Genomic DNA, 24,924 nt, shown 5'->3' on the forward strand with positions numbered 1-24,924 from the left:
TATACAAATATAAGAGTCTATTATAAAAGCCTATACAAGAGATTGTTATTAAAGTACCGTATTACTTAACTGTTTTAGCAGCTTTAGGTTCACATTAACTCAAATCAACTTTCCAATAAAGCTGGAAAATGTTTTTTTAAGGTGTTACAGTTTTGTTTCAACACTGTTTTGAGTTTCATTTTATACACATTTACACAAAATTCTGCATGACATATTTTGTTTTTTTAGGAAACTTTGGATAGGATATAAGATCTTTTGTGGTTTTCCACAGAGTTTGGCTGTGTTGCATGTGTTTGTACTGACCGGGGTCAACAAGGTTTTGCATGTGAAGTTATAATTCAGATCATCTGTCTCTCTATTTAGAATTCTCGTTTATTCAATACATAAACGTCATTTTTAACATCCGTATCATGAAAGAAATTCCCGTTCTAATCTGAATCAAAACTGTAAACAATAACATTGACAATCCGACATCTGGTTTGTATCTGTTGCTAGGTGAGATACAGGGATGAGTTCAGCTTGTATATCACTGCATGTTGTTGTTTCTTTGAAGGCATTTAATACGCTCATCTCATTTCAGTTATATTCCCTAATGTTGACTCATAAAACAGTTCACTCAAAGGCATAGTCAGCTGTTAAATGTACTTCTTTACGTCGTCCTGACTCTATGAATTGTGTTTTTTCTTGCAGAAATTGGTTGCCGGTGTGAACCAGTTTGCCTACACCTGCATCCAAGACCATCCAATCTGGACCAACCAGCAGTTCTGGGAAGCCACTTTCTACAGCGAGGTCCAGAGTCAGATCCGAGCCCTTTACCTGAACACCCTGGAGGGGAAAGACAGCATCACTGCCAGGCTAAAGGTTAGACAGGACAAGTGACCAATACAAGTTGTGGGATAAATCATATGAATTCCACTGACATAAAGAGCATAGTGATTATTCAAGCAAAATGCCTGCTTCTTAATTGCCACAGGTTTTTTGCCAATGGAATTGTGTCACTATTGGTTATGAAATGCATGACATTTATAGTCCTTGGGCTTTTATTTGTTTTTCTTTCTGTTAATAGTGTTCTTTATTTGGGAAATAGAGAGAAAAAAGTTCAAAAAAATACAAATTAAAAAAACATATTTGAGAAAATGGTCCTCTGACACACTCAGCAGGCATCATTGCGTTTCAAGGGGTCAAGTTTAAATAAGTTAAGATAAGATAAAGATAAGAGGTACTTTATTGATCCAAATTTGGGAAATGTTTGCGTTGCAACAGCATAAAAACAACAAAACAAAACAAGGTATTGCACATAAGTAGAATTAAAGAGTAGAAATAAACAATACTAGAATTTAAACATCTCAAAATAGAATTAAAGCAGCATTAAAAAGTAGAAAATATACAGTAGGCCGTGAAGATAAAACATCTATAAACTCAGACAATAAAACACTATTGAAGGGCTTTAGACACAATATAAAGCAGGATATTATTTACATTAAGAGTGTAGGGAATGGAATATTAAATTAATAAATGTATAGAGTATGTATGGAGCAGAGAGTTCTCTTCCAGTTCTGTCAAACTCAAACCGTTTCCTGTGACCTCTCCAGGATGCGGGCTCCGAGGCTGCGGCGGGCCGAGAGGAGGAGCACACGGCCATGGACCTGGCCGCGGAGCAGCTGCGTTTGTGGCCCAGCCTGAGCAAGGAGAAGCAGCACGAGCTGGTGAAGAACGAGGAGAGCACTGTGTTCAGCCAGGCCATCCACTACGCCAGCCTCATGGTGTACCTGCTGGTTCCTCTGGACACCAGCAAGCTCAAGCTGCTCCGCAACACCCCCGTCGCAGACTGGGAGAGCGGCAGCAACAGCATCGTCACAAACAGGTCAGCCTGATATCTAAGAAGATAAATAATTTAAAGGTCACCTATTATGCAAAATCCACTTTTCATGTCTTTCCTGAAACTTTCAGAATCTCTTTACACAGAGCTCCCCTCTGTGTAAAGAGATTCTGACAGTTTCAGGAAAAAAAGATTCTCTCACTTTTTGTCCTGATCCATTTATATAAAAACCTGTCTGAAAACGAGCTGATTTTGGCCACTTTATGATGTCATAACGATGTTTTGGCTTGTGTAACCATTAGCCAATAACCAACCAAGGTAACCCCCCCCCCCCCCCACCTTATCACCTGAATCTCCTCCTAGAGCACCATTGTGTTCTTTTTAACCAAATCTCTCTCAGAGGGGCGTGGGGAGTGGCTCCTTATTTTCATCTAAAGTAACAGACAGAGAATCAGGACTTTTGAAACAGGGCTGAAACAGAGGGGATTATGGGATGCTACAATGCATGATCTGTTTGGTATTTGGAGCCAAACACTTCAGAGACATGTTTTGTATATATCTGAGACCTATAATATATTGATGAAAAACAGTATAATAGGGGACCTTTAATCAAATGTTGTTTAAAGTCAAGTGTCTTTACTGTCCACTGACTTGTTTAGTATTATAAAGGTAAAGAGATCAGACTTCTCTGGAAGAGACTCCAAGTTAAGGTTTTATGATTTGGGAGTATTTGTTCCTCTCTTATTAAGCTGATGATAGGTACGTGGGCGTTTGTGGCGTTACTCACAGTCTACTCGATACCTTCTCATTCAGCCAAATTGAACACAGTACCTCTCCTGTTTCCGGCCCACTTCCATCCTGTGGGCTTACATCACTGCTGCACAAAACAGAGTGAGGATCATTTACTTTACAGAAGTTCAAAACCCTTAGGGTGTCTTTAATGGGAGCTACACTGTACTCACCCAAACCAAACAAAATAGCAGTGGAAGTGATTTCCCGGGCTCTTCAGTAACTGTGGAGTGAAATAAATCCAGGAAGTTCCCCTATTTATGTCCTTTCTTGGAATTTAAGGACATGCAGCCAAAGATAATTTGTTCCGAATTTCATCCATTGGAACTGAATATTCAAAAGTACACGATGTTAATGTACATTTCTTTTGTTTTGAACAGCATTTATTTATTAAACTTTTTTTTTTAAATGTCCTGCAAGAACACAATTGTACTGTTTACTTGTGTTATGTTTCTTCACTGTTGAGAAGGCAGAAACATTGCAGCCAAGAAGTTGTTTGTGTGGACATTTCTGTCTCTTTTTTTCTTGCATTTTTGCCCCAGACTTGCTTGTTTTTAACAGATGACAGTTGGATCTCACCACTAACTATGAATCCAGTGGATAGGTTGCATCACTGTCTCATGCGAGACATTCTTCTGGACCGCGGAGTCCGAGCCATTGATCCAGGCATCAACACTAAACTCACGCCATGCTGCAGATCACTTTCGCTCTCACTGCTCTTTATCACAGTGCAAATCCATTTCTGTCAACAGAAACTCTCTTCTCAAATCTCCTCCTGGAACATGCTGGTTAACCTTTCTCATCATCATTGTGTCATCATGTGTGTTTTACAGCATCGCCGGAAGCGTGGCAGAGAGCTTTGACACAGAAAGCGGGTTTGAGGACTCAGAAAACAGCGATGTGGCTAACACTGTGGTCAGGTTCGTCGCCCGCTTCATCGACAAGGTGTGCACAGAGAGCGGAGTAACCCAGGAACACATCAAGAGCCTGCACAGCATGATCCCAGGTACAGCACTCACAGCGTTCATTCAAACTGTGCCACTGTCCTGATTCCCTCACCTTTACGCAGAATAACCCCTTCACGTGAGTGTATTCACAGCAACAGACGTCTGAGCTGATTAACCCCTGACATTGTAAATCTCTGAATACACAGTCTGGTTGTAAGACCGTGTAGACATACATGTGTTTGTCTGGTCCGTGTGTGCACTTGTGTATGAGCATGTGGTTGGTGACGTCCACAGGCATCGTTGCTATGCAGATGGAGGCTCTGGATGCAGTTCACAGAGAGAGCAGGAGATTACCTCCCATTCAGAAGGTGAGTGTCGCTCTTTTCTTGGCTGCTAGGACTTTAGAAACACGTCACACTCTGACATGCCCCTTAAGGGAAAAACAACCTCCAGGAGATGAAGAGCTGCAAATTACAGTAGCCTGCATGACGTGACTCTACTGCATGCAAAATGAAGTCCGCTTTGCATTGTAGTCTATGAGTAAATGACCCTGCTTTTCACATGATTTATGACCTAAATGATATTTGAGATATTTATGTTGTAACGTATAGTCCCGTTAAGAAAAACAAGCACTGGATGCTTTGGGGCATGGCTACCTTGTGACTGGTAGGTTGCTACCACGGTGATTAACCAGCATTTTGATACACTATATCACAAAGTGCATATTGTCTCAATACTTTAGCTTAACTTACAGAAAAGGGTGTTGAAGTGAAAGTGTAAGTATTGAATTGGTAGCTTATAAGACTTAGTTCTCTGTTCTTAACCCTATTAGTGGTGCACCCCACAACACAGCAGTTTTAAGGCATTTTTCTGTTTTGCTAATAGAGAAATATGAAAGAAATTCACCTTCACTCATTACAAGTCAATGGAGAGCGATTCACTTGTTTCTTCTTCCAGACTTAACTGTACCCTGTCTCTATGTACAGTGTATATACAATTATAATGGTTAGACTTATACAAATCAAGACCAACAAGTCCAAAACTGTCATAAGTTAAGTATCATCAGCTTCAGAGTCTCCTCTATTTTTTTCCAGTCACTGGAATCGCACTTTTATTTTTACCAGTTGGTCTTTTGGAGCTTGCTGTGCAATATGTTGGCCGGCTCTTGGTAATTCCTCTTGCACACACTCATGCACACAGACAAGCACCGTGCCAGTACTACCAAGGGAGCAACCTGGAGACCTTGGTGAGCAGTCTGGGCAGATCGTCTGCTGTTCTTTGTGGCTAACCTCTCAACATTTATGTATTGGACTAAGCTTCCCTCCTGGCCTGCTGCTAGCTGCGAGCAGCATGCCAAAAAGTACTAAAAAGTGTGAAAACAACACCGACATTGGATTCATAACAAGTCTGAATAGTAGTAGTAGTAAAAGTAGTAGTAGTAGTGGAGAAAAACACATAAAAAAAAATCTAACAATGCAATAAGGTGCGGGTCATGAAGTAGCCGAGCTTCAGCCGTAATGAGGAAAGGACCTCTCGTTTTATTGAAGGATGTATTCAGGAAGCTCTTATTAACTCCTGACCAGAGCTGAACTCCTCCAGGTTGGATGTGGTCTAAATGGGAAATGCTATAATGGATCTAAATACCCTCCTCTTTCCTAATTTGTGGCTGTGGAACAACTGAGTGTTTCTCTACTGGTTTTGCAGGCCAGAGGGAGAAAAACCATATGCAAACCCACACAGAGTGTCAAAGTGTTTTTCTCGAAAACCAGCTCATGAGTTTAGCTAGAGGGTTGAGTGGTAAATGGGTCCCTACGGAGAAAATATATCAGTTTTTTTGGCAAGCTTGTTTTTTTAGAATGATATCTAGTGTGTGTGTGTCTCCTTCTCTGTCTGTCTGTGTGTGTTTTTGATAGTGACGTGCATGTGATGCTTGCAACAAAACAAAAACGTCCAACACGGTCATGTAGTGCTGTGATTAGAAATAATAATGGTTTATTGGTTTTCCTGGCTTTTCTGGAATCTGATTCTCTGACGTCAATGCTTTGTGCTGAGTCCCTCATTATAAAGCACTTAACTTCTGAAGAAAAATACCTCATACGTTCTTTACAGACAGGTAAAATGTAGCATCTGTCCTTCAGTATAATGTGTTTATTTTTCCCCCCATCAGCCTAAGATTCTGCGTCCATCACTGCTCCCTGGAGAGGAGTTGGTGTCAGAGGGGTTGCGGGTTCTTCTGGACCCTGACGGCAGAGAGGAGGCCACCGGGGGTCTTCTGGGGGGCCCCCACATCCTGCCAGCAGAGGGAGCCCTCTTTGTCACCACATATCGCATCATCTTTAAAGGCACCCCCCATGATCCACTCGGTAAAAACTGAACAACACCAACATTAGCTTTTAAATCACAATAAAATACAGTATTAGTTTTAAGATACATTTCTAGGTTTATGGAAACAAATTATGCTTTTGATTAAATTAAATGTATTTCAATTTTTAGAACTAAGTACAACATTTTCCTTGGACTTTAGTGCATTCTTAAGTCTCAAATAGCAGCAGACTTAACCCTCTTCATTAACGAATTATCTTTCAAAACCATTAAAGTTATTAGTAGATCTGGTGCCTTGGTGACATCACAAGTTCTTGTCTGATCCCCAGAAAAACAAGATACATTTGAAAAAAATAAACAAAGATATTGGAGCGAGGGAAATCAAATGTATGTTAAGAAAGTCAATGCTGTTTTAAATTCCCATTTCTCTCTTGCCTTGTTTCCAGTCACCACTCTGCAGTCAACTTTATGAATTTGAAGTCATAATATGCTATAATAACAAAATACATCAGCGGGTGTTCCTGTGTGTTGTGTCAGCGAGATGCTTTACCAATCATCTTGGTAATGCGTTGCTGATCTGTGTTCCTCTTTGTGTCCAGTAGGGGAGCAGGCAGTGATCCGAGCTTTCCCAGTGTCCTCGTTGACCAAAGAGAAGAAGATCAGCATCCAGAACCAGCTGCAGCAGAACATGCAGGAAGGCCTGCAGCTCCGCTCTGCGTCCTTCCAGGTAATAAATGAAACACACTGCAATCTGATGTTGGTCCCGGGTGGACACCAGTTACCCAAGATTTTAAATGGATGGGTGGACATGGTGCTCAAATGGTTACATCATCTATGGTTCTGTTTCTCAAATAATAAATACATGTTATTATATAATCTGAAGTGCAGGTTACCACACAATCAAGAGTCCATCATTTCCTCATGTGTGAATATTTATGCTTTTATCTGGATAATTTGTGTCTGTGTGGCCCAAGAAAATACATTTGAAAAACCCAACAGTTGGGTCTCTTTCCACTAATCATGACATAGATCCTCAAAATAACCAACACAACTTGTTGTGAGCATTACGATCACTGAATCAATGAGAAAAGCACATTTCAGCCAAGCATGTGTTTCTAATATATCTTGCTGTAAAAGTTGTTATGGTTCATTCCTATCTTTTTATTAACATGAATGATGCAAGTGGCAACTCTTAATCCTTGAGATGTTTTCTACATTTAAGATAGCCACGTTGCTTGGGCTGGACAGATACAAATTCAGTGATTTATCAAATGTTGCGTGTTTCGTTAAATAATCATTTTCATGAATACCTCTTACAGCTGATAAAGGTGGCTTTTGATGAGGAGGTGAGCTCGGAGATGGTGGAGATCTTCAGAAAGCACCTGCAGAGGATCCGCTACCCCCAGTCCATCTTCAGCTGCTTTGCTTTTGCAGCCGGACAAACAGCTCCTCAGCTCATCCTCCCAAAACAGAAAGAGAGGAACACTGGCTTCAGGTGTGTGGTGCAGCTTTACAGCAACAAGAGGATGTAGATCTGGTTAATTTACCAAACATCACTGCGGGGTGACCCCAGCAGGGTTTCAGGCTTCATTTATAAAAGCATTCAAATTTAAAATCAACATATGAATGCTGTGTAGCTTCTTTTTTTGCAATACTATTTATTTGTGTGGTATATTTGATTGTCTGCACAGCTTTAGATAAATAATAGGCTACACTTGTCATATTAGTATTATATTATTTGTAGAATACGATTGCATTGTGTAAGCTTCTAGAAAATATCAGCGGTTTGGGAAGGCGGGTGACTGAGCAGCATTCTGAGTAAGTTATTAAGAACTTACATCATGTGCAATTGTCCACTTTCTCTTCCCCTCTCTCTCGAACACGCACACAGAAAGAGTCACTTAGTTATAAGTCAGCATTCTCATAAATGTACATTGACAATACTGAAGCGATTTCATAAAGAAAAATATTATAAAATATGGCAACAAACATTTAATGCTTCATTTTAAAAACATTAATAGTAGTTTTGAATGTCGCCTGAATTATAAGTGCATATAATGTCATGCCTCAGCAGTTTGTCCTCTTTAGGAAATATTGAAAAAGTTTTAATACTGAAACATATTCACAGTAAAATATGTTGCGATATTAATAATAATAATAACTTCATTTATACAGCACTTTTCAAAACAACGTCACAGTGCTTTACATGGATTAAAAAACTGAAATTCCCCAAACCCACCCAACAAAATATACAGCAATTCATCAATAGCAGCAGTAATACAAAAAAAGAAAGAAAGTGAAACCAATAATACATGGATGTCGAGTAAAACAGAGTGGTGTCATCCTTAGTTAAAACCTCTCCTATTCCATGCACTCCTCACAGAACCCTGTCCAAAACCATTGTCAAAGGAGCGAAGAGGGCAGGGATGATCACCATGGGCCGCGGCAGCCAGACCACACTGAAGAAGAGCGACAGAGGCAGCAGGATGACCTGGCATGAAGACGACGACATTTCAAGTGAGAGGAAGGACACATTCATCATGGTGCGGAGCGAGATGGGAAAATAAATGTAAACCCCTATGAATGTGTATGTGTGTTTCAGTATCAGACGACGGTGAGCCGCCGCCCAGCAGCACCCTGAGAGCCTCGGAGAAATCCACCATGGAGCAGCTGGTGGAGCAGTCCTGTTTCCGTGACTACCAGCGTATGGGCCTGGGCACCATCACCGCCAGCTCGTCTCGGTCCAAGTCGGGCGAGCAGTTCAGGATCACGGCCGTAAACAGACTGTACTCCCTCTGCCGCAGGTACACACTCCACAGGCTGGATACTTTTTAAAGTTGGATTCCTCTAACGTCAGCACTGACTAGTTTCCAGGTTTTAAAGTTTCAAGATTCAAGGCTTTATTGTCATTTGCACATTGGCTACAGTGTAGATATATGGCAATGAAAAACTTAAGTCGCAGGCTCCTCCAACAGTGCAACATGAATATATATAGGACATAGAACAAATAAAACAGATAAAATAGTGCCAGAGATTGTTTTGAGATGTGTAAGTAAATACAAATAAAATAGAAATAGTGCAAGAAGAGTCTATATACAAGTAAATTGAATATGATATATTAGATAAATAATTTCCAAGATGCAAAGAGGAAGCTTTGTAAGCCTCAATACTTCAAAAAAGCCAGTAGGGATTCACTCCTTTACCTGGCAGACAGATGTTAGACATGTGAATTGAGACAGCTCGGTTCAAATTCCTCGTTTGGTGTACAAAAACAAACACACTGTAACTAATACAGTCATAATCCCACTCAGACGTTTAATATAAATTCAGCAAGAAGCCCCCTATTCATCTGCGTCTCTGTGTATAAACAAATGGCTTTGCAGTGTTTTATTCCTGGAAGACCATGTTTTTCCTAATATGTGTGTTTCTCTCTCTCTCCGTCAGTTACCCGGGGCTGTTGGTGGTTCCTCAGGCCGTGCAGGACAGCAGTTTACACAAAGTGGCGCGCTGCTACAGACACAACCGTCTGCCCGTGGTGTGTTGGAAACATCCTCGCACTAAAGCCGTGCTGCTCCGCTCGGGAGGCTTCCACGGCAAGAGTGTCGTGGGACTGTTCAAGTCGCAGAACCCCTCCTCAACAGGTGGGCTTTCCCGAGTTTAGGAGGTCTTGTTTAATTTTTCTCCGTTTTTTACTTGCTTCTTAGGCTAACAGAAATAACAGCAAACTAAAATTAACTAGCTTGCAATATAATCTCAACTGTTTACATCAGTTATTAAGCCTGTAGAAAAAGCCTATAAAACATTTCCTGTGTTGTGCTTTTAGCTCCTGCCTCGTCTTCAGATTCTTCCAGTAGTCTCGAACAAGAGAAGTACCTGCAAGCCATCCTCGCCTCCATCCCTATTCACTTCAAAATGAACGGAAACAACACCCTGTCCAACCGCTCCCTCATAGGCCTCTCACCAGGTACGCTGATCCTGATGTTCATATCGTAGTTTTATTTACTGTGTGAATACCACAGTTATATGTGCTGTTTGAAAAAACCTGTCTCTTTTTTGAATAATTTGGATATTATAAACCCATTATATCTAGGTCTTTTACAAAGTTGTACATTCCTGCACAGTTGGAGATGAAGTCTGGCTATATTTATATTATTATGATTATTATACAATTTACACTATAACATTAGATTCAGGTAGTGGCTGCATAGGATTGTTTCCCACTTTAGATCCAAGCAATTCCAAAAACACCAATGTTGTCAAAAAGATGGCTGGAATAATTTAACGAAATTCCCAAAACAAATGTATCCAAAGAATATTGTGATTGAATCCTCATTTGTGAGCCTTTGAAAAAACAAGATTGGTGAAAGATATGCTCCTGTATGAAAAGGGCGGTCCCGCAGCAATTTAACTGCGCCATCAATTTCATTTAACCACAATAATGACACATCTGTTTAGGCACAAACACTATTTTAGTAAATTACTTCATTAAACAACAACAGATATGTAGGGCCATTTGAAATATCTCATAAGAATTTTCAAAAGTAAAATAAAAACTAGATTTAAGATGTGAAACAAATGTTCATATGTAAAACACATTCATGTGTTATATTGTTATGACTTTTGAGTGTTTAGATCTCACGTCAGTTGGACCTGAAAACAGGAAGGCACAGGTTAAAGTAAAACATTAATGGCGCTCTTCCCACGGCCCTGATAAGCTTTCCCATTGAGCGGGATTGACACCTAAATCAAATGCAGCTCTCTATGTTAACATTGACTGAATTTTGGGCGTGAGAGAGGGCAGGAGACCTGGCTGCCCTGAGCTCAGACTCTCAGGCTGCACATAGTCAAGAGGACTGGATGACCTAATGCTGCATTCATTTGGGAAGTTACCATAGTCATTCAGTCTCCAATGCTCGCTTTGATTCAATAACAAGGCAAACATAAGTGGTTACTTCCATTAGCTCACATCCATGGGCGGCGCCAGGATTTTTTTGCTGCAGTAGCTTAGCAGTTGCTATATGACAGCACGGCGTTGCTAGTTAATTTTCAAAATAAATAAACAAACAATACCAGTGGGCCAAGCACGAGCCTGTTCATATTGTAGCGTTCACCGCTATTCAAGATCACAGATCACGAGCCTTCAATGTCGAAAACGTTCTCTTTATTTTATGGTATTGACGGCCACAGCCACGCCTTACAGAGCCATTCAATAGTATAATAAACACTCATGACTTTTCCCCACACTCGAACACAACTCCTACCGTCTCGTACTCCCTACACACACACCGGAAAACGCACACACACACCTGGAAGGGGCGGTCTCTCCCTAACTCCCACCAACAACATTGCCTAAATAACTTTACAAATGTACTAAACTGTGCACATCTGATAACTGAAATAACTATTAACTTGGACACGCTACAATATTATCATTAATATTTACATTAAAACATTCCTTTGACACTTATAACATTACTTTGCAAGGTAAGCACAACCAAAATACGTTTGTAAAAGCAGAATTTGAACACTGTTTCTGTGCTCCTACAATATTTGTGTATAATACCATTACACCCTAAGCGTACACAATAGCGATCGTTCACTGTTTCAACTGGCATGCTGTGGCATTTAATCTCATCACCACACCGCAAACAGACAGACAGACACACACACACAAACACACACACACACAAACACACACACACACACACACACACACACACACACACACAGGGTTGTCCGGCTGGACCGGCTCCGTTGGAGATCGCGGCCGTTTACGCTGACTTGTGAGAAATCTTTCCATTTTCGATCTGTGTTCACATACTGAGAATTATAACATTAGCCACAGTTTGCGCTTTAACTTACAATGACCCCTGATAGATCTTGCGAGAATGTGTATAAATATATATAGATACATTTTCATAACAAAACAATGGGGTTGCTAAGCCGTTGCTAGGCCAATTGTTGGAGTTGCTATAGCAACTCCAAGCTACCCCCTGGCGCCGCCCCTGCTCACATCAGAAATAATATTTGGTGCTAACTTGGTGGATATGCCTTGTTCACATTATGTGGGACAGAGATATATTGAACTCCCATCACAAAATGCAGTCATTAGATTTATCAAAATCAAGTCATGCATTTGCAACACAGCATTGGATTGGTGGAGTCAGTAAGCAGTGCCTGTGAGCCTGAACGCTGGGATCAAAGCTCCGTCACCTGGCTGCCTGCGCTCAGACATGACCTGAATTTTCGATGCAATGGCCTCGGCTCTGGCGTGGGAAAAAACGTAGTTTGTTTGCGAGGAACAAGAGGCCACGGAGAGTTCATGTCTTCTGATAAAGAGAAAAACTGCAGAGTTGCACTCTTTATTTTTGTTCACTCCAGCTCTGTTTTCTGCCAAAAGGCGATCCCTCTCTCCCTTTTGTGTTTGCGCTGCTCCACAGCTATTTTTCACCTTCTTATCTTTGTGTGTGTGTATTTGTGACTGAGAGAATAAGAGACTGTGTGGGAGAAATACTGTATCAGATATTTGGTAACATTTGGAAGGAAATGTGTACAATAAAAGGTTATGTAGGAATCACAGGGCAACCCGGGGTCACTGACCAGCACATCCATCTCCTCTGACTTCACCTCCTCCTGCCTGTATCCTGAACACACAGAACAACACACACTATAGTACACAGTAGTACACTACAGTGTGCTGCACTGAAGCTGGTCCGGGATGCTCACATGAATGCAAACGCATGCTTTTCACTCATTTAATCATCATGTATCTTGTGTTTAAGGCACTCGGGTCAGGGGGTTTTAATAGGAAATTGTATTCATCTCAATTCTGCAGTGTCACAAAGAGTTCAAACTGAGTCCAAAGGCATAATGATTATTTGGTATCAGATTAGTTTTCGCCTGTAACGCGAGGCAAGGCAAGTTTATTTATATAGCACATTTCAACACAAGGCAATTCAAAGTGCTTTACAAAAATGAAATACATTAAGAGCATTAAGAAACTTTTTATGAAATGACATTTAAAAACACTCATTTAAAAGCAAAGATACATGAATTAAAGTTACAGTGCAGTGTGAGATACACACATCTGAAATGTTTAGGTCTGACTCTCAATCATTGCTAACTTTTTAGCAGCAGTAGTTTTCAATCACCTCCCTTTCTTTCTACTTTCTTGTTTAACTTGTCCTTTAGTTATTTCAAGTGTTTCATGCTAAACGAACCCCCCTTTGGAAAATTCTAATCTGACCCCATGGTACCTTTTTAGTTTTCGCCGAAACTATTCCCCTGTAGTTGATAGGAGTAAACATTTGTCATTTTGTCTTGATACCATCCTGAACCCCTCCCCTAATCTGAAACTTTTTGTACCGATAGACAGGTTATGTATAAATGTAAGTTCGTTTATATATATTTACTTTCCTGTTTTGTGTGGCATTGTCTTGTCTTCAGGCAGTGACAGGAGGTCATCCCGGATGCCAAAGATGGCTCCTGTCCATTTAGACCTCCCATTCTCAAACAGCTTCACCAGAGGAGGTGAGTGTCTCCAACACGTCCTCCTCTGTCCTCCTTCTGCCAGATCAGTAATAAAACATCAGAATGTAGCATCTTCAAGAACGGAGTGTTTTAACATCATATATCTCATATATTTCTGCCGGTTTTCGCTTGTTATAAGAAACAATTAAGTCTCTAAAGTACAGTTTAAACTGTGTTAAATATATGAAAACATTTTAAATATTCTAGGATTTATTTCTGATAACAGCAACTGAGTAACATTAACCTTTCATCCTCCTGTGACCTGTGGTGTTTCTGGAGAATGGAGCATTACTGTAAATGTAATCTCACAGAAGTTAATGAGCTGTTAACACCACCATGACTGTATTAACTGGAATGTAAACTCTTTGGAGGAAACCATCAGTACTGAGTGTTTTGTCTCGTGCAGATGTTGTGCTTGGTGTCGATGCATGTCTGAGGTGTTACTCAGATGAATGTCAAAGGGGAATGGGTTGCTTAAACCGACTCAGCACTAAAAAAGTATGACACAGCGCTTGTTATTATTTAAAATATGTTTCTTCCCCACAGCTGCAACACTGTACAGTTTCTGGATTTAAAAGACAGGATTATTTTATTTATTCTTTGGCTCCTTAGAAACAAATGGTCAATTATGAGCTAGATTTCCCAAGCTAGTTGCGCAAATGAAGACGTGATTATCTGAGATGAAGAAAATATGTGATATTTTGAAGATCTTTATTCCAAAACATTTACTTTATGCAGTGACGACACTCCTACAATCATTACATATTTTTCTAATCATATTAATAATGCATCTATTAACAAATTCAATAGAAGATGCAGATTATTAATACAAAGTCATCCTCTGCGATAATGTCTTGCCCTAAGGAGAGAACAAATGACATGCGAACTGAGTGTCCGATACACCTGTTATAGATTCAGACGTCACAGTTTTCATGTGCAGAAAGTGTCACATCTGTTCGTGATAGAGAGGAACAACACGCTCTGTTTTATCTCTATCAATCATAACTATGGACAATCATATTCATGCATGAAATCACAGTCATTCTCTTGATCATCAAACATTAAACTCATGTGGAACCGGTCCAGTCTTTGACCTTCAACTGAAACTCTTCATTTGCATGTTTCTGTGGTCTGAGACGGTTAACATTAACAGTGGTGATGTCCGTATGATGTTGACATGATTTATTTTTTCCATGCCCCTCTCCTTGCCTTCATCCTCCATCTCTACCTCCTGTACAAACAACCACCCAGTGCTTGAGTACAGAGATAAACTATTCACACAGTCAAACCAAAAACCTGCCAGTAAGGAGAGAATGCAGCAGCAAGGTATAGTCAAACTGTCTCCTCCCCAGCAGTCCTCTTAAATCGCCCCTTTCTTTCGAATGCATCCAAACCTCATGCTTATTCCTCGCTCTAACCTCCTCACTAACCAGGTCACTTCACAGCGCTCCAAAGCCCTCACAAAGACCTTGCGAGACATTGTACTAATCATGGCTGACTTTGTGGGCACTAATTTGGCCTATCCATTGTTAATGTGTTGGCTCAGCCAATTGTGGTCAGTTATGAGCCGGGTCCAGGATGAGGAGGAAAGGAAACTGTTTTTCATGGCAGACAAGCCATGAATCACATGAAATGAGACCCCTCTGATCACGTAGATTTATAAAGACAGACTTAAGTATTCTGTAAATGGGATTCATAGCAAAAAGGATTTAGTTTATATTACAAAATGATATGAATGCTCTGATATTGTGTGTTTTTTAATGCCTTTTATCCGGCCTAAAAGCTAACAACAGTTATCGATCTGTAAAAAGTGTTACCAACAGCATTAGACTTCAGGATAAATTGGAGTTTTGACCACCAAGATTTTTGTCTGTGGGTTAAAGGCTACATTATAACTGCCCTGATTGCAGAAGTGCAACAGAAAAGGGCTGAAAGTGATTACTGTGAAAAATCATGTCCTTCCCGATAGTGATTCATGATGTCTGGAAGATATTGCATGCTGGTTTTCAGAGAAATGTGCCTCTAGACTTGTCCTGCTAAAAAAGAATTCCAACAACTTCTGCTTCTAATATCTCAACACCCCGATTCACAGAGGCTTTGTTAGTGGACTGAAAGAATGAAGGTCTATACACTTGTACTGCTGTGCATGTAAAACGTAGTCCGCATGTCATGTGTTCATCATTCAGTGTCAGTTTGTTTGACAGCTTGTGACAGCAGTGGCATTCCAGCAGGCCAGCTCCTGCGTGTGTGTGACTGTTGTTGGTGTGTGTGTGTTTGCAGGCGTGTGGGCCAGCCTGCGCTCCAGCAGCAGACTCGGCCATCACCCGCTGACAGCAGACGTTGGCGCCAGACTGGCAGGGAAGGATCTGGCGCCCCCTGCAGGGAGCAGCAGTCTGCAGGCGCAGCTCCTGAAGCAGCAAGCGGCCCTCTACGTCTTCGGAGAAAAGTCCCATTTACGGGTGAGGATGAAAGAAAAGCTGTTCTCAGGAGGCGAGGGGAAAACAACCACTAACCTCGCAGTCATAGTTAATGGGTTGCACTGGAATCCATTATATCAATGTGTCTGTATGATTCTGACCCACGCATTTCAGGCCATGTCACCAAAAACTGAACGTTATAATCTTTATAAAAGAAGGATTATTGTAAATGTGTTCCTCGTTCACTTGTCTTCACTAGTTGGGGAAAAAACACCTTTCAGTAAAGTCTGATAATTAAATCAACACTTCAACATATCATCACATTTTGAGAAACATTGTATTCATTTCAGGAATGTGTTTTGCACTACACTGTACACGTGTTTGTATTTTTGTGGTAACTCTGTGTTTTCTCAGTTTAGTTTTCTTCAATTAGAACTGTTGATGTTTGTTTTTTCATAGAAAGCAGTGTTGATACTGACTGGATTACCTTAGTTTCACATGTTGTATTTCTCTCTGTGTCCGGACAGGGCCTCAGAGTGGACTCCTCTCTGAACTGTGAGCTGGTGCCGGTGGACTTTGCCGACACGCGGCAGGTGAAAGCCTCTTTTAAAAAGCTTCTGCGAGCCTGCGCTCCCAGCGCCACCTCGTCCGACTCAGAGGACTCCTTCCTCAAAACCTTGGAGGACTCTGAATGGATCTTGCAGGTGAACAAACACACACATATAACACAGTGGTTGTGTTCTATAATGATTCACACGTACAATAATACAGTGACCCCGAGACAGACTCAAAAGACTTTGTGAAAACGACCCAGCAGTGCTCTGTCTGCTCCTCCTGTATATCAGATTCACATAATGAATACAAGCCATTTTCCCAAGGGAAGCAGATTCACAACAGTTGTTATCACGCTGGATATCTCATTGACCCCCAGCAGCCTTTGACGCACATTGCCCATATCATATTAAAATATTATCTGTGGGAAACCCACTCAGCAAGCAGCACTCAAGAAGCAATTTACCAGTCGACCAAACATGGTCACATATGCACAGCGAGGATTAATTGAGTGTGTGTGTATACGTGTTCACATGCACATATGTTGATCTCCCACAGCTTCACAAGATCCTGCAGCTGGCTCTGATTCTGGTGGAGCTTCTGGACAGCGGCTCATCTGTTCTGCTCAGCCTGGAGGACGGCTGGGACATCACTACACAAGTGAGGAAAATCACAAAAATCACATTTGGGAATCAAAAAACAATTAAAACAATATCTAGTCAAGAGGAACAATAGACTTATGTTCAGTTTGTATATAAAATACCTGAGGGATAAGAAGAAAGAGTTAATATTTTAAAATACTCAAGGCACTTAGTGCAGGAAGGAAAATGTTGCATGATAACAAAGTTGGTGGTGTAAATGCTGATGAGAGAAATCATTCACTCACAATGAAATGCCTCCACAGCACATAAATGCATGAATCAGAAGAAGGGGGTTGTTGAGTGTACAGTATGTAACCACAACTTCCCTGTCCAGATGGGGGTCCTTATTACATTTCACTCCCCTCTTTATAATCATAGCAGTTTATAAAAAACACCACAGGGAACACATGGATTAAAAAAAACACAACTGACATCCTGAGCTGGAAGCACTCATTAAATGCCACAATATATATATATATATATATATTTATATATATATGTATGTAATTATATCCCATCATCTTGTATATGTTTGCAAGAAGATAGTTGGTAGAACCCACACTGATTCACATATTCTCACACATTAGGCTTAAAACGTAACTCTTTTGCAGCATTTGACCGAATGCATAACTTGCTTGTGTAAGCTGTAATTTGTTAAAGATGTATTTTAGATAGTAAATAGCTGACTGTTCATAAAACACTTATTACATTATGAGTACTTTTTAACAAGGTTTCATTACTAAAAGTCATAAAAACTATCCAGGTGCAGCAGTACACCCGTTCAACCAGAGAGTATCGCAGATAAAGAGTTATTATAAACATCTGGGTGTAAGTCAACTGTTGAGACCGTTGCCTCGTCGTCCTTCATTATCATTATCCATATAGTTTATATACTGAGCTCGAAAGAAAAAAAAGAAGTTTTACATTAGATGTTTAGGGATTCTCCAGAGAGTTGGACTGCACTCTAACGGGCAATGTTTCAATACATCCTTTCTTTTGTTCTCCTGCTCATCTTCAGCTCTATTACTGATGATCCAAGCATGCAGAGAAAGATAATGAACAGGTCCAGATGCGTCACTGATATGAGCTGATTTAGAAAGTTGAGTTTTGGTTTAAAGCACATAAACAAAAAAAGTCTGTTTCGGTCCTGATCAATTGTCGGTATCAATTTGCTGCTGCGTTCAGCATTTGATAACATATTTGTGTTCTGAGCTCATATTTTCCATGTTGACCTGTTAAAGTCCACATGTTTGTGTTGCAAGCGCGTGTCCTTCACAATGTGTTTACGGGTTTAGAAAGCCCTGGGCTGCTGTTTAAAAGCACACTTTGTAGACCCCCTAATGCCAGGCACGTGTTCCGCCCGGAGCATCTCTCTCCACGGGCCACCGGCTCCATCACGCCAGGCCCGATCAGCCGCACAGCCAAATGGGCTCCACATGTTCTGTCTCTCCTGCCTCCTGCGTCCACCGCGCAGAGACACCCAGCAGACAGGAAGCAGAACTGTCTTTACTTTCTGTTTTTCCGTCTGTCTCTCTCATATCCTCTCTCCTCTTTCATGCCTTGTTTCTTTCTTAAATCCACTGTAGTCTCACAGATAATCTGAGGGGTTTATTTCAGTGCCGGGGTTTGCAGGGGGGGCTTTCTCTACCACTCAGTCCTGGATGTCCTTTTAAAGCTCACGGGGAAGCCATGAACTGTTCTCCCCGCTCATTCCTCACGTCAGGGCTCATTAGATGTGTTGCAGGAGACGCGGGCAGGATAGCAGGCCAAGCATTCTGCATGTGCAGACAAGTGGTGCTCAACTGGTGTTCTGTGGAGCGAGCTCCAGTCTGCTGCGCTGTTATATAATGTAATTGATAGCAGATGATCAGTTTGACGTTGTGTTGTCAGAAGATGTTGCGTTCATCTTTTGAAGGGATGTAAAACATAGTCAGTCAATGCAATCGTAATCAAGCTTGACAAACTTGATCTGCTGAGTCACGGTGAAACCGCTGCCACTTCCTTTTTAGTAGTAAACCACTTACTACCCCAAATATCAGGAATTTTCAACCTTTAATGAAGAGTAATGTATTGAGTAGGCCTCAGTGGCTTTGACAGTGGATTGTTGATCGAATACTTTTATACTCACACTAAATTAGCTCATTACAGATACACTGGTGTCAGCATACATGTTAGCAGATACTGTGAGTAATAGGAAGCAGAAGAGAACACGTGTTTTTAGTCATTTGGAAATGGTGTCTCCATTAGCTTTCCCATCAGAGCACACTGACAATTTTATTATCTCCAGCAGGTGTAAATCCTGTAGGGAGGACATGACCTCGCTGTTGTGTATATGTATAGCTGCCTGTCTGTCTGTGCAGGGCTAATCTTGCAGAAAAGTGCACTCATCAGCCAGATTAGTTTGTTCTCTCTATTCAATGTTGATTTGTCACAATTTAAACTTTTCTGTTGCTTAGTTTTTTATAGAAGGCTATAAAGGACCAAACTCACCACAGTCGACTCTAGGGGAAACATACCTAGTAAAATCATATTTTTCAGTTTTTTTTTATTTGACCCGTATCTTCTGACTCTCACCTTTCTCTCTGCAGGTGGTGTCTTTGGTGCAGCTGCTGAGCGACCCTTTCTACCGGACACTGGAGGGTTTCCAGGTGCTGCTGGAGAAAGAGTGGCTGTCTTTCGGCCACAAGTTCAGCCAGCGGAGCAACCTGAGTCCCAGCAGCCAGGGCGGGGGCTTCACACCTGTCTTCCTGCAGTTCCTGGACTGTGTGCACCAGGTGAGGTTCACAGTCATTTCAACAGGTTCTCTCAAGCATCTCCTGAACCCTGTTTGAGACCTCTCTCCAATTGTACCCCCTCATGACTTAACACCATTCATACCGTCTTCATGAGCTCATCACATTCCTGAAAAGCGTACAGGCCAGAGGTCGTGGAAGGCGAGAGATTCAGCTGTCATTATCTATACATTTGGTTTAGTTTTGCACTTTGCATTCCCAACACTGGAAGTGTAATTTCAACACTGCGTTGCACCAGGGGGGGCCGTCCAGGGGGTTGCTGCAGCCCAGATGGGGGCTGCAGCCCAGATGGTCTGTGAACCCAGTGTTCAGCGCAGAGCTGTCTGCACTCGCGTGTTTCAGCATCCCCTCACATTTCAGTGCGTGTTTAGGGGTGCAGTTTTGGGGATTGAGAGTCTCTAGGAAGGTTTGGATGAGCTTCAGGATTTCACGGGGGGGGGTTAAGAATGAAGCTCATGCAGCTGAGAGGGCTGTGTCCGCTCTGAAATGCTAACTGGTGTTTTTTTTGTGTGTCTCCTGGGGTCCCACTCCCATACACTTACATCAACACATAGTTTCTGCATTTGTCTTTTGAAACCGTAGGCCTGGCAGTTAGGGCAGTTTGGCGGGGGGCCGGGGGTCTAGAGAGCTGTAAACAAGGAGGAGAAGGGATTCGGACGAGGGCTGAAAATAGAAGTGCCTCATCTCCAAAACAGCTGTTGTTTTTGCCAGCAGACCCAGGTGGCTTCAAATATTCAGCATCTCTCTCTCATTGGCCGCCTCGCAGCGCTGCATGGGAACAATGGAGCTGCAGTCCCTCTGTCTGGACTGTGTCTGGCGGTGATGATATCACTGACCTTTGCCCCCCCGAGGACAGGAGACCTTCTTTCCTGTTTCTAATTGGTCACTTGTGCAACGCAGGGATGTGAAGCTGCGAAATGAGGACATGATACAGCTGACACACACACACACACACACACACACACACACACACACACACACACACACACACACTGACCTTCCCTCTCTGTCTCCTTTGTCTAATCTCTGTTCTTATTTTCATGTCTTTGCAGATTTTGGAGCAACATCCTCTGGAGTTTGAGTTTAATCAGTATTATCTGAAGTTCCTGGCCTATCATCACATCTCTAACCGCTTTAAGAACTTCCTGTTGGACTCAGACTATGAGCGGCTGGAACATGGTCAGTGTCCTTTACGATTAAAACCAGGGGGATGTGTTTTTTATTTTATTTTATTATCTTCTTATGGTCTAAGGACATTTTGCATTACAATTCCCTGTATGTTACTGTCATATAACCTGGTACATTATAATAATGATGATTCCCTTAAAATGAATACAATAAAATGTCCTTGTTATAAACAAAATAAATATCTACAATAGATCCCCAAACTAAATACTAAACATTCATTCCTTTCATTTTGGTTGCACAATATCCAGACTCTAGTGGGTTGAATACAATTGTCAAAAACCAACTTTTGCTAAAAAATTATATGAAAATACTCACCAAGGCAGTTGCAATGACTCTTATCTACACTCAATATCCCTATCATGTTATTAATAAACACTTAATAACCTCTTAAATCATTTACGGTTCTTTGCCTACCTCCCCAAACACCAAACACAAAAATACTGTAATTAATTTGCCCCAGAAAATTAAACGAATGCACGAAAATTAAAATTAAAACAGATCCATATATTTGATCGTGATAATAATATTATCCATAGCCCACAATAATTGTGTAGTAAAAAAATAAGATATTTTGACAGCCTTATACTCGCCAAATATCCTCTATATTTAATATAACTAGTTTATGAGGTGAGATGTTGGGGTTAAGTGTGTGCTTGAAGATGACATGTGTCTAAATCTCTCATGATGATCGTAGCCCGCCAAAATGTCCCCTCATATCCTGTAATATAACACATCTGTTGAATTACCACTTTTATGAGTGTTGCATCAGCCAAAACTATCTGAGATGAAATGGCCCCTGTGCTCAGCAGCTTCTCCTCTGTGTTTCAGGCACGTTGTTCGACGATAAAGGTGACAAACAGGCCCGGAGAGGCGTCTGTATCTGGGAGTGCGTCAACAGGATGCACCGGAGGAGTCCCATCTTCTTCAACTATCTGTACAGCCCGTCAGAGAGCGACGTGAGTCTTCTGCATTTTGCATGATAGGAGACCTTTAAGATAAGTGTTTCAAAAGAATTTAATTTATATTTCATGGTTAATAAAGAATCCAAATCAGTGTTTTTTTTGTTCAAATGAATTAAAGTAATGTCTCAGGAGATCAAGTTTATTCTCTGGTGTCACATTTAGTTAATTCTGGTGATTTGGGAATGCCTGTGTTCTTCCTGACAGAAATGTCCTCTTCATTATGTCAGCCCAACATACTTTAGATTCTCATTCAACCTTTTCTGATCCGTAGGTGATCCTGAAGCCCTCGATAGGCATCCCCAGCCTGAACAAATGGGACTTCTTCACGGACGAGACCCTCTCCACCGGGCCGTGTTACGACTGGAGGATGATGGCTGGGAGCTCGGACTGCTCCGAGGAGGTGCACACGCTCTCCAACAGCAAGAGGAGGATCGTGTGGCCGTGCTACAGCAGCGTGACGCGCGCCCAGCCCGACGCCATCACCAAACTCCTCGCTGTAAGAATCGCTGCCAAACTTTGGTCTTAAGTTTTATCTTTTTCGTTCTTGTATTCAACATTTGTCGTCTCTCTCGGCCGTTGTTGGTGCTGCAGGATGTTGGGAGGCTGGAGGGAGAGCTGAACCAGTCCTCTGAGAAATGGCAGACAACTCTGGAGAGAGTGCGCATCAGTATTCAGGAAGACCTCGCGCAGGAAGGAAATGTGCGTATTAAAGACTTGTATTTACATGAACAATGTACGCTATTAGTTCAATAAATTGACTATGATGATTCAAAAGCTCAACTAGTCATATACTTCACATCTTAGATAAATGAACTGTTCTTCTCCCACTCATGCTGTGTTATCTGGTATGTTTGCAGCTCCGTAAACAGTCCATGGTTTCCATCTCCGGCCTCATTCCCACGTCCAGCATGCAGGCGTTCCAGCGGCGCTCCATGCTGCACCTGCCAGACAGCGGACTGGGCGAAGACCGCAGCACCGCCGCAGCCAATGGGATCAACCGCCGCGCCGCTACACTTTACAACCAGTTCACCCCCAAGAGCGAGGAGAACAGGTGGGTCGTGAACTTCCTGAGTCCTGGAACAAATAAGAAGCGAACATTTGATTCCCTTAAAACTGCTGTCCAGGGGCCTGTCCCGTTTTAGATGATGAGTCAGCGCTGTGCTATGTGTGTGTGTCATGTTTGCGAGGATTGTCTGTACTCTGTTAAACTCGTGGTGTGTAATTTAACAATTACCGAGAGGTTAAAGTACAGACTCTTGGCTCAAATATCTGGACATTTTCCCGTGTTGGCTAACAAAGGATAAAATCTCTCTCTCTGCAAATAATGTTAGCGCTCTTAAAGTATAAAATAGTGTTTGATGGGCCAAAAGCTTTCACAGATGACGTGAAACACCTGAACCAGTGTCATAATATCCATAAATGACATAACCCTCAAAATTATTCTTATTACCTATAAAAAATGAAATCATGTTAACTTCTCAGTCATACAGCTACTGTATATGAAGGATGCTGATAACTTTGACATTTTTGTGTTGAAGCTTTATACAGGTTGTTCATAATACATATAGCACAGAATTTCACAGCTAAAATGAAACATAAGTCGAGTTAAAATGAGAGAAGATGTGACTTATGGATTTTATCATTAGTAATAACTACCCACCGCTGGCCTCTTTACACAACAGGAACGTAATGTACAGTGCAGGAGAGGTTCGGGGAAATGTGGAGAACACGATCGTCAGGCGTTGGCGTTGTCAGGGGTCGTATTGTTTTTTAACAGCAAAATTCAACCTCTCCTAATCAAAGACTTCCAGACTCTCTTAGCCTTCATCATCATATCTACACTTTTTGTACTAAATTAACTATAAAATAAGGTTAACAGCTGTTCAATAATCAATTAAATGGTACGTTTTGATTATGATAACTAAACTCATTAACAGAGTAAGGGATCAACTTATCTATATCATTTGTTTCCATCTTTAATGGTGTCATAGAAAGCCTTTAAATCGTTTAAAAATATATACTTTTAGTGTCTCAGCAACTACTTCAGTTCTCCTTGCACACTAATGACAACAAACATATATGCAAGAGGATCATTTCATTTCAAATATTATATATATTTGGTATACGTAACATCAGTGATTGTGTAGATTATGTTAAAGATCAAGCTTTTCTCAAGGAATATCTTTCAATTCAAGCATATCCCTAACCTTCTAATCATAATCATTCAAATCAACCATATTTCAAGCCCTGGAGATGTAACATCCTGTGCTTTGCGTCCCATGTGCTCTTCAGGTCTTACGAGGGGATCCTGTACAAACGTGGAGCGCTGCTGAAAGGCTGGAAACCTCGCTGGTTTGTATTGGACATTACGAAGCACCAGGTGAGCCGATCTGCAACAGATTCATGTTTCAGAAACTGTAAACCCTCACCTGAGTGTCGGCTGCAGGCTAACGCTCCCCTCTCCACAGATGAGGTACTACGACACCGGGGAGGACACGAACTGCAGAGGCCACATCGACCTGGCCGAGGTGGAGTCTGTGATCATCGCTGCTCCCACTATAGGAGCTCCCAAACACATCAGTGAAAAGGCTTTCTTTGACGTGAGTTCATGTTAACACAGATGTCCACTGAGCATCAGTTTCTCAGCAGTCACATTTCCTATATCGTTAAGCGCCGTTTTGATAATGTATTCTGTGTTTTACAAGTATTTTGAAAACACGTTTGCTACATATTATACATGGGGTGACCTATATCTGTGGCTTTAAGTTACTGTATGCAGTGAACACCATCTTATCGACATTTTGTTGGCCGGCAAGTGATCAACAACTGACTTTTTGCTAATTGGCTAGGCTAAAAACAAGCCTTACAGAGTCTGTTTCAGGACACCTTTTTTGCTGTTCTAAAAAGTGACAGTCATGGAAAAGCTTAGTGTCCTTTTAAACCTGAGCCTCAGCAGATTAATTCC

At 41.4% G+C, this 24,924-nt stretch overlaps 1 protein-coding gene across 4 annotated transcripts in view; it reads left to right on the forward strand.

Moving 5' to 3' along the window:
- The window catches only part of sbf2 (SET binding factor 2), an 88,273-nt gene that overhangs the window by 61,350 nt on the left and 1,999 nt on the right, over positions 1-24,924 (forward strand). The window contains exons 18-41 of one of the 4 annotated variants that reach the window (XM_034116449.1): positions 691-861; positions 1,593-1,864; positions 3,442-3,614; positions 3,850-3,923; positions 5,723-5,918; positions 6,477-6,604; positions 7,197-7,372; positions 8,261-8,394; positions 8,480-8,681; positions 9,322-9,518; positions 9,701-9,841; positions 13,324-13,407; positions 14,659-14,733; positions 15,688-15,866; positions 16,352-16,528; positions 16,935-17,036; positions 19,606-19,791; positions 20,862-20,988; positions 21,826-21,953; positions 22,231-22,455; positions 22,551-22,658; positions 22,817-23,010; positions 24,252-24,339; positions 24,428-24,559. In XM_034116449.1, coding sequence (XP_033972340.1) covers positions 691-861; positions 1,593-1,864; positions 3,442-3,614; positions 3,850-3,923; positions 5,723-5,918; positions 6,477-6,604; positions 7,197-7,372; positions 8,261-8,394; positions 8,480-8,681; positions 9,322-9,518; positions 9,701-9,841; positions 13,324-13,407; positions 14,659-14,733; positions 15,688-15,866; positions 16,352-16,528; positions 16,935-17,036; positions 19,606-19,791; positions 20,862-20,988; positions 21,826-21,953; positions 22,231-22,455; positions 22,551-22,658; positions 22,817-23,010; positions 24,252-24,339; positions 24,428-24,559 — 3,669 coding nt within the window. The remainder of the gene's footprint in view (positions 1-690; positions 862-1,592; positions 1,865-3,441; positions 3,615-3,849; positions 3,924-5,722; positions 5,919-6,476; positions 6,605-7,196; positions 7,373-8,260; positions 8,395-8,479; positions 8,682-9,321; positions 9,519-9,700; positions 9,842-13,323; positions 13,408-14,658; positions 14,734-15,687; positions 15,867-16,351; positions 16,529-16,934; positions 17,037-19,605; positions 19,792-20,861; positions 20,989-21,825; positions 21,954-22,230; positions 22,456-22,550; positions 22,659-22,816; positions 23,011-24,251; positions 24,340-24,427; positions 24,560-24,924) is intronic. The other 3 variants (XM_034116450.1, XM_034116451.1, XM_034116452.1) reach the window with 3 other exon arrangements.

This window comes from Trematomus bernacchii, unplaced genomic scaffold (assembly GCF_902827165.1).
Source record: "Trematomus bernacchii unplaced genomic scaffold, fTreBer1.1, whole genome shotgun sequence".
Lineage (NCBI taxonomy): Eukaryota > Metazoa > Chordata > Actinopteri > Perciformes > Nototheniidae > Trematomus > Trematomus bernacchii.